The sequence below is a fragment of the Montipora foliosa genome, chromosome 9 (genome assembly GCF_036669935.1).
Source record: "Montipora foliosa isolate CH-2021 chromosome 9, ASM3666993v2, whole genome shotgun sequence".
NCBI lineage: Eukaryota > Metazoa > Cnidaria > Anthozoa > Scleractinia > Acroporidae > Montipora > Montipora foliosa.
Window position 1 is genome coordinate 40,408,557 of NC_090877.1, and position 10,000 is coordinate 40,418,556.

Here is a 10,000-nt window from a genome sequence, read left to right on the forward strand (position 1 = left end):
TCATGTAATCAGTCTGGATAATTGAATGAGAAAAAGAGTTTGTAACCTACTAATTAGTATAGGTAATCACATGAGGCCGAGTACTATTAAGGATTAATTGCACGAGTGTTTTCGCGACTCGGGCAATTTGGAAAATTTCCAAAACACAAGGGCAGTTAATCCTTAATAGTACGAGGACTCATGTGATAACTTGTTTATCAATAAAGGGCAAGCCCTCTCTCTCTTGATTACCAAAAATGCCCTCGATTAAGAAAAAATGCCCTCTGTCTCAGCCAATCAGCGCTCAGTAATTTTGCCCTTTATTGATAAGAGCAGAAAGTTGCTTCTCACGGCAATAAATTATGATTACTACAGGTTCTAACTCTAACCTTGACCGACATAGCCACGCAGTTATTGAAAGCTAACCGTTTTAAAATGGGTGGTTCAACTGAAATACTGTTTTTCAGCGCAATTTGAAATGGGTGCTTAGACTGAAGGGTTTGAATTGGGTACAACATTGAGTTAGCCGATTTGATCGATTGTTCTTAGTTCATGGACAGACCTGTTTCTGCAACCCAGGAGTGAACAGCCGACATGTCACGTGAATGATCTGACAGGTTGGAAATGGTGCTATCGGCGTTGGAAATAACCGACATCTCGTCATCATCACGGAGTTTTGATGATTGCTCCCTTATGTCTCGTCCGTGATAGTGAGTGTGCGCAATTTCAAGAAATTGGAATGCAGATGCGATCCCTCCGATGCCCTCATTCTCCACACTGACCTCCAATCCATAAACTGCTGCTTTTAGAACTTCCAACATTCCTCTGAAGACATTGCGAGAGACTCGCTGAAGGAATAAAAAACGTTGTGAGTGCGACTAAAAGCAGGCCTATCCAGGACTTAAAATTAATAACAGAGCACATAGCTCTACACCGCTAATAATTTCACGGACTGATTTGTTGTAAGGGGTAGGGCCTAATGGACCGAGGCCCTCGAGTAATGTAGTTTTTTTCTTACCGGGTCTGGCCATTATTTCAATACTCTTTCAAAGAGGAAAAGAATCAAAATCATCCATGTATTTCTCTTGGTTGTCTTCATTTTTCAACATATAATCTGTTGAAGTATTGATAACATCTAGCCATCTAACCTGCGTCATCTTTTCCAAGCTTAATAAGGACTCTTTTTAAAATTGCGCTCTTGATTTGCACGCAGATTAAACACTGGTCAAAAGGAATATTGCCTCACCCATACAACCCCCTGAGACAGGTCTAATCTTAACATCTGTCACCTTTCCTGGTGTCACCCTTAGGCCTAGACAATAGTTTTTAAAGCCCAAGGTCAGAGTTAATCAATAGCTAGAATCGTTTAACCAATGTGACAGCACAGACCTTTGATTTTTATCCAAAGGCCGCTTACTTTGAGTGTAAGTTTTGGATTTCATGGTCCGCCATTACTCACGTTCAAAACTTACCGATTGGACCTCACAGGGTTGGATCCTGACGTTAAAAGCTCACTAGCTTAAAATTTCAGCAAGTTATATGCAAGACGCGAGTTTAAAAGTCTGAAAGCCCAAAACTCCCGTGCTGCATATCAATTCTGCGGCGTAAAAACGCATTGAATTCTTAAACTAGTGAGCCTTTGACGTTATTTTCTCCTCGATGCAGCTCTCTCAAGATCTTAAAGTAAGTAATGGCGGACCATTAAATAGGAAAATTCCAGTTAAAATAAACAAGTGTCTTTTTTAAATCAAGGCTTAAAATTTTGGTCCCTTAGTGTTTAGTTAACATAGCTTTGAAATCCAAAGAAAAATAGGAATTGATTTTTTGGTCACAGGGGCACTTCAAATCTTTTGACCAGTAAAAGAAACGTTAAGGATGACCTGTGGCCTGGAGATGGCGCAACCATCAATTCTCTTTCGAGGCATTTACAGGCAACAAAAAGAAGTTTGACACTTGCGAGTGCAGATACCTTAAACTCGACTCGCAGAGTTTATAGTTCATTTTAAAGGTTGATTATACTTGATACTTACATGAAAAATCATCTTTTTAAGTCGGACAAATTACTATCCACATAATTTAACAATGTTTTACTTTGGATATGGAAACTTTTTATGTTGTCACGGTGACCGAGCAAGGAGAATGGTCACCTACCTTAGCCTCAGGAAGAGGAGACTGGGTTGAGTCAGTCCCAGTGCTCCAAGTAGAAGAGGAAGAAGACGGTGCAGACCATCCAAGAGAGAGCGAAGACAAGGTGTTCCACCAGAGTTTAGGCTGTGGCAAGTACGATACAGTGGATAGGCAGCTTAGTAACATTCCAAAAAGCAGAGCAACTATGCGCTTTAGGAATCCAGAAAGGTAAATTCTGCCTTTTGCATGCCACAAGCAAAAATACTGCTTCTGATTGTTGAGTGAGATTTCTTAGTTTTCACTCACACGATCAAGGTTAAATTTTTTGATTGAAACAATAAAAAATGCTTGTATGCAATATGAGTTGAATTCCCAGAGGGATAATTTGGGACCTCAACTTGCCAACTGCAAAATCGTATGAAAACAAAGGATGAGCTCTTTTACAGCTTTTTTACTTAGTGGGCATAGAAATGAAGGGAGACTGGAGGCAACCTAGCCTTGGTACACACATTACAGCATTTCTTGCGTTAATACAAACCACTCAAGATTGTAATAAAATTATAATGGTCTGTATAAAAACAAGGGCTATTTTGCATTCCTGACAATTTCGTGGCTAACAAAGTGCACCACTAAAAAATGGACTATCCAAGGAAAGCAATGATAATAGCCCTTTTCACGATTAGTTTTTCTCATTTGCATTACAATGTAATCTAACGTGGGTGCAAGGCAATTTCGGGTTAAAACTACAAAATAGCCCGAAATGCCTCACATACATGCTAGACTACATGGTAATGCAAAATTAATGAGAAAAACTAAGCATGAAAAGGGCTATTGATTAAGATTACACAAAATCTTTTTTCTGGACCATTCCATATCCCTTCATTTTATGCTCACTCAAACTTCTTTCATTTCTTGACATGTTTCATTTTAAAATTTAATCCTTTCTTTACATATTGAAGGTACATTTTACTTAAATTTCATATAAACAAAAAAAGTGTTTACAAGTTAGTCTTGCCCAAAATTGAGATTATTTTACATTTAAAAAACAAAAAGGGTAAGATTAAAGATGCTCTTCACAAAGTATGCTACCCTACGAGCAGAGTCTCTTGCGATCTTCCTAGATAAGTTGGGAAGAGGAAAAAAGACACTGCCAGCCGCCTTGACACTCTTTGATTTGCCACTCATCCAAAGAAATGACTTGTCAAACCTGTTTTTAAAACTTTGGCACATGATCAATCACCACGAGTCATCAATATCTTTTAAAATTTACAAAAATGTGGCAATTTTTAACTGTCTAAATTCCCATGAGTATTTCAACTGTATGTCAGTTACAGAACTAGTCTGTCAGAAACCTATAAATTTTTCAGTAAAAAATGAATAGCAATTTAAAAGTATGAACTATCTTGAGTTTCCAATGAAATGATTTCTTGGTTATCATGTGTTTTCCAGACTTGTTCAAAAATAACTGTTTGTTTTCGTTTGTGTTTTCATGGTTACTGGTCACACGTGACTGACACTGAATACAATTTAATTTTAAACACATGCTCATTACGAAATGTGTAAGTGGCCGGTAGAGTCTTCTTTCCTCTTCCTGACTTATCTAGGAAGATCGAAAGAGACTCTGCGCCGCAGCAAAAAAGTATGCAAAAACAGCAGAACAAAATGCAAAAAAATATATTAAAGCCGCATTGCAGAGTTAAAATGCAAAACAAAATTGCAACCACAAAACAACTGAGAATAAAAGCAGAAAAAAAAACCCACATTATGAAAGAGACTTCCAAAAGAAAAAGTGTCACAAAAGCAAGAAGCAAACCAGAAGAAAAGATGACAGAGGCCTTTTAGGAGTCAGAATTAGCAAAATAGATGTTGTAAATGGCAAAGGAAAAAGTATTTTTAAAGTAACTCAAAAGGCCATTTAGATAGTACAATTTGAATTAAGATGACTGCCGCCTGCAACACGTTTATGCCAGCATAAAAAGACACAAATTGCATTGTCTGACGCAGGACAACAGCATCTTTTGAACAACTGAAAACACAAAGTTACCAAAGCAACTTTCACAAACTTTTTTTTAAACTCTGGTTACCATAGTATGTACAATTCGTTATCAATAGTTGTATGTACAGACCAAGCATCATGCGCTAAAGCAATTTAACACAGCAGTCACAGGCAAAAATTGCAGTATCTAACAGGCCTTAAAAAAGAACTGTGACCTTGCACAGGAAAACGTACACAAATGAATGCTTATTTTATTTGTTAAATGGTCATAAGCGTTGGTTACCATTAGTCACCCATCATTAGTCCCCTAGTAAATGTTAAGGTCTTAAATTATGTTTGTTTGGATTTGAAATTTATGGGACGTTGACATTATGACTTTCAATACTTTAAATGAGAGAGAAATCAGATTGCAGGTACTAACAACATTATTCGTGTCTTGTTTTGAGTCTACACTTGTCTTAGAGAACCCACTTTGCACTTGTTTATACTGTGCCATGAGGAGGGATGGAGGAATTATGCTACTGATGAGCTGTGCAACAAGAAATAAAACTTGAAAATTACAAACAAAATACAAATTGAAAATAAACATGTATGGTTACCATAGCATTGCAATAATGGGGGATCACAATGGTTGGTCAAGTGTACTATGGGACCATCTAGCCACAGTTATACATTTTTCTTTCCACCAATCAGAATGCAATGCATGTCATTAGAAATTTAAAACCACCAATCAGAAGCCTCCATTTCCAAAGATAAAACATGGCTAGGTGGTCCCATAGCAGTACTATTTGTACCTATTTGTAGCCATTGTTGCAATTGGTGGTACCAGTTTGTTTTCTGGTCATTTCTTCCACTCATTGCAAAATTTAGAGCAGACTAACAAAACCTACAAACTTCAGGGCAGGGCAGGGTAAAGCAGCCAATGCATACTGTACCAGCAATACTTTTGCATTGGAGGGTCTAAAACACAGATCACAGGGTCAATGGTACATGTAAGTGTACACGTCACTGTGTTAACAAAAAATAACAACACCCAGAGTGTCTCCAGCTCTAATGACTATACAAACGTGTTTTAGATATAGGGGAAACATTTGGCTTAGTTGTTCATCAGTGTAGAAGGGAGCCCTAGTTTTGACCTGCAGAATGAGTGACCAGTATTTTAGACCTGCCTCTTTGGCACAGTCAGATTCTGACCTTTCTTAAGTGATAAAAAGTTATATTTCTAAAAATACATTTCCCGGCACATAAAAGCACATAGAGACAACATAATACATACAAACATGACTGAATGTGCAAAACTGAAACAAAACTCTTCAAACACAAATTACAGTGCTGAAATAAAAATATGATTGCTTATCAATGAGCATAACTTGACACATCCCAAAAATTGATCACTTGATGCATGCAAAGCATACAGTTATATCACTACAAAAAAATAATAGGACGGTGTCAATTTAATAATCTTATTTAAATAATATTAATAGCTGTGAATTCCTGATTCTGCTTACCATGTCATCTACAGCATCTGAGCTCTTGTCAGCAGATGGGACACTGTAAAGACGACTGGCCACCATAACTCTCAGAGGCTCATCACACATCAGCCTGCGAAGCCTTTTTGATGCAAGCCAACCTACGCCATCTCCCTTCATGACGCTGTGAATGACTTCCTTCAAAAATTGCTGATTTTCACTGAGAAGCAAGGCCAAAAACATGTTAAGGTACTTGTTATCCAACTGCCTAATAACATTGCATTGTAAAAGACAGGCTCTGGTTTTCCTTCAATGTCAGCCTAAAGGCGAACTTTGAACTTCTCCAGGAAGCCCCTCATGGTCGCAGGCCTGACAGTTAAGGTGATTTCCAAGAAATAGAACTTGTCATAGATTTCCGATAAAACTATGCACACTGTTGTAACATGCAAGGAGATGATAAAAATGCAATTAACCCTTTGACACCGAAACCAGCCTAAACCAGCCAGACGCTAAATGCTTTTACTCATCAATGAAATTGTGTATCTGTGTGTCTTACTGTAGTTCTCCTTCTGCCATCTGTTTTGTTGTTGTTTTGTCTTATGTGTGTATTTATTTTTTTACAATGACTGCAAAATTCTCGCGTGTTTGCGTGTTTCTCGCATTTTTGTCTCTCGTTCTTCTTGTGTTTTGACTTAATTTTGACCCCTCTGCCTTTTTGTTATTGTAAAAATCAGATTGATGTCAGTTTTTCATGCGTCTGTCCTGTTATTGACAATAAATTTCGTCATAACATTGCACAGGTACTTTGACAATGTTATGACAAAATTCATGATCAATAACAGGAGATGCATGAAAAACTGACATCAATTTGTTAAATTTTGTTTGATTATGTTGTGTGTTATGTGTTGATGATGTCCTTATATATAAGGTACATTTAGTGTAAAATGCAATTGCAAATTTCATGTGTAATATTTGTAAATAATAAATGAGTTAAAAATTGTAAATTTAAGGAAATAAGAATCTCTGTCTTTGAATGTCAATCTCTGTCTGTTGTGAATCTCTGTCTCTCTATCTTTTAATTAGAATCTCTGCACGGTGGCCAATTTATATCATCAACTCTGTTGATAAAACCAAATTTTTGTATGTACTGTAGGTATTGTATTACACATAGTGCAGAAATATTAAAATATTATTATTATTATTGACATATCGTGTTGATTTTGGAGTGGGTATTTCCAGCAGTGCTTTTTCTTCATTGGCCGTTTTCACTTCTCTGAACTTTCTCTTACATGTACCCAGCATTTTAAACCAACCTTCTTCAACCATCGACAACAAAGAATAAGGAATGAAGGCAAAAAAAAATGCTTTTAAAATTACTATTATACTGTTTACAAGCTCCACTTGTTTTTCTTGTATGCTCAGCCTGATATTTTCCCTTCACAATTTGAACCTTTGTTCGGACTCCCGAGGGACACGATTTTTGTGAAATGTTTTTGAAGCTGTTCAAAAAACTAGCAGCACATGTTTTATAGGGTTTAAAAACATGAGGCATAGCGATAAAACACTGCTGCTTGTTTTTAAACATTACTTAATAAACTAAAATAGAAAGACTTTGACATTTGATGTTTTATGCCAGCCTGGTTACAAGGACAAAAATAACATAAAACATTTTCAGAGACAGAAGGGTCCGTACTCTTTATATAACCCTGAAAACAAAAAAAATGCAGTTTACCTTTGAATTTGCTTTTCTGCTGAAGTCTGCTTTACGAGAGAAGGCCTTCCTTGTGCTCTCTCTCCTGGCAATGGTGCTTTCTGTCGAATTCCTAACAATAATGACAAACAAAATGAAGACTCTACCCTGTCAAATGTTTTGCTCAGAGGTCACTTTTTTTTTTTTGATGAAAATGACTTGCATATTTCCCATTTTATATCATTATTTTAAATGTGAATGCTACATTATAATGCAAATGCAATACACAAAAAATCTTAACCTCGGTAGATTTGCATTGAGTACAACATTGAGTTAGCCAATTTGGTGTATTCACACGCAGCCCTTAATTTTGTGGTAGCCAAACTTGCGTGGTCAAGTAATGAAAAAGAAAGCTCACCAGGAAAGGGAAAGAAAGGGGATTTTTCTTCTTGCAGTGATAGTTTGTTCGGAACTGGATTGGTTGGAATTTTCTTTGCAAAGCCATTCAAGACAGGTTTCTCAGAAATTTCTTGCTGTGCTGGTTTTGTTACACTGATGGTGGATTTTTTAAAACTATTCCACAAGCCTGTAAAAAAAATGTAAGATTAATAAAAACCTTATTTGGCATACTTTGTTGAAATAAGTAATTTCCAATCTAAGCTAAACCTATCTAATTAATGTTGATCCTCACATCTGTCTGGACAATAGACCACTTTACAGTTGTGTGCTTAGTTACCTGGCCTTTGAATGAAAGTGAGGCTGGAGGTGACCTTGCTTTGATAGAAACCTCACTGCTTTTCTTAGGTTAATGATGTTGTTGTCATGCTAATAAGTAGGAATCTACATAAGAAAAGCTGTGAGGCTTCTATCAAAGCAAGGTCACCTCCAGCCTCACTTTCATTCAAAGGCTAGGTAACTAAGCACACAACTGTAAAACCGCTGACATGCTGGTGCAATGCTCTACCAACTGGGCTATGAAGCCACTCAGTGGGCAGCTAAGTGCAAGGATGACTTCTCCCTTTCATCTAAAACTCACAATTCAAACATAGAGTACACATTTTATTTCATTCACTGATTAATTTTGATACACTGTATGCAGAAGTTATTTATTCTTGGTTTTCATGTCACGCAAGTATCACACGAAAAAAATACTAAAATCGCCAAACCGGCCAGACAAAAAAGCGTTTGATTGACCCTATTCCAGAATAAGAATATGTGGAGTGATGATTGAAACCATACTATGTTTGGCGCGTTTCGAAGCAGCAAGGATAATAAAAATATGTTTAAAATATCATATTAGCAAAATTAATGTTTGACAATTTTAGTGTGAATCTCCGTAAAAACAAAGGATTCCTAATGATATAATTATTCCATGTATTCCTATTCCGGAATACGGTCAATCAAACGCACTCTGCCTAACGCCAGACGATTTTACTTGTCAATGGGGAACCCCTGGGAGTCAATGGGCTAAGCACCATAAGCACCAAAGGTTACAACCTTACCTAAGACAGCTTCAGTGCTGTTCACAAACATACTGTTTTGTTTGTCAGGCAATGTGGTATGCGCGGAAGAGCCAGACCGAGAGGATGTTGCCGTCACAAATGTGTTCTCGCTATCTGTGTCTGATGTGATCTTCCTGAGAGGTCTGGGAGTGGGTGGATTAGACACAGAATATGAGAAATCTTCACTGTCGTCATCCTGAATAGAACAGGAGTCACCACTGCTGAGTGAGCAGGTAGCTGAATCTGGCATTCCTGAATCAGATGGCTCATGCCTACACATTAAAAGAACAAATTCTCCTTAGCTGTGTTCTGAAGGCTATTCACCAACCAAGAGCTATTTACAATGTACATGACACCTCACAGATTCTCATACCAGTGTCAATTCTCTCAAGTCATTACTATAACTTCGCCATAAATGTTATACCAAAGGAGCTGTGCTGGCACAGTGTTGAGAGCACTCGCTTCCCACCAATGAGGTCCGGGTTTGATTCTCAGACTTCTCAATTCATGTGAGAGTTGAGTTTTTTGATCCTATACTCTGCTCCAAGAGGTTTTTCTACAGGTACTCCAGTTTTCCCCCCTCAGCAAAAACCAACCTACAGTACATGTACACTGTATGATCCTCAAAAATCAACCTATGATGGCAAGTTGATTAAATATACATGCAAAGTGTCCCCATTACAAGTAGTGCCTCAGTACTAAATAAATAGAGGATATTACATGGCCAGGCAGAGATACCAAATTTCTCTTTGAGTGTTGAAAAATATTTCACTCGTTCGCTGCGCTCACTCGGGAAATATTTTTCAGCAAGGGAAGAGAAATTTTGTATCTCCAAGTGGCTGTGTAATATTCTGTTATCATTTCACGAAAGGCATGGAACGGCACGATTTTCATATGTAACCATAGCAACAGTGATCATATCGTGTGTGAAAATAACATGCTATCTTCAGGTGTGAAGATATCATGTTTTCGTGTTAAAGCTCAGTTGGTATTTCATTGCTGTTTATATTAAAAAGTTCATTATTATCACCTATTAGTACGAGTTAAAACACCACAGGTTAATATCAACTGCTTGTACTACAATGTAGAGCATTAACTTGAGTTTAAAATAAACTGTGCTACGATCACATACATGTAAACAAGGAATGACAACTGACATGAAAATGGTTCCCTCTCAAGAGATGACAGTACACTTGTTATTAATTTTTGGTCTTCTCGTCAAAAAATTAATGGTCTT

The 10,000-nt window shown here is 37.2% G+C and overlaps 1 protein-coding gene across 3 annotated transcripts in view; it reads right to left on the reverse strand.

Moving 5' to 3' along the window:
- The window catches only part of LOC137971975 (MAP kinase-activating death domain protein-like), a 43,269-nt gene that overhangs the window by 20,929 nt on the left and 12,340 nt on the right, over positions 1-10,000 (reverse strand). The window contains exons 7-13 of one of the 3 annotated variants that reach the window (XM_068818730.1): positions 8,764-9,035; positions 7,680-7,847; positions 7,304-7,394; positions 5,611-5,791; positions 4,524-4,631; positions 2,131-2,250; positions 542-827 (exon numbers count right to left, since the gene is read on the reverse strand). In XM_068818730.1, the coding sequence (XP_068674831.1) occupies positions 542-827; positions 2,131-2,250; positions 4,524-4,631; positions 5,611-5,791; positions 7,304-7,394; positions 7,680-7,847; positions 8,764-9,035 (1,226 nt within the window). The remainder of the gene's footprint in view (positions 1-541; positions 828-2,130; positions 2,251-4,523; positions 4,632-5,610; positions 5,792-7,303; positions 7,395-7,679; positions 7,848-8,763; positions 9,036-10,000) is intronic. The other 2 variants (XM_068818731.1, XM_068818732.1) reach the window with 2 other exon arrangements.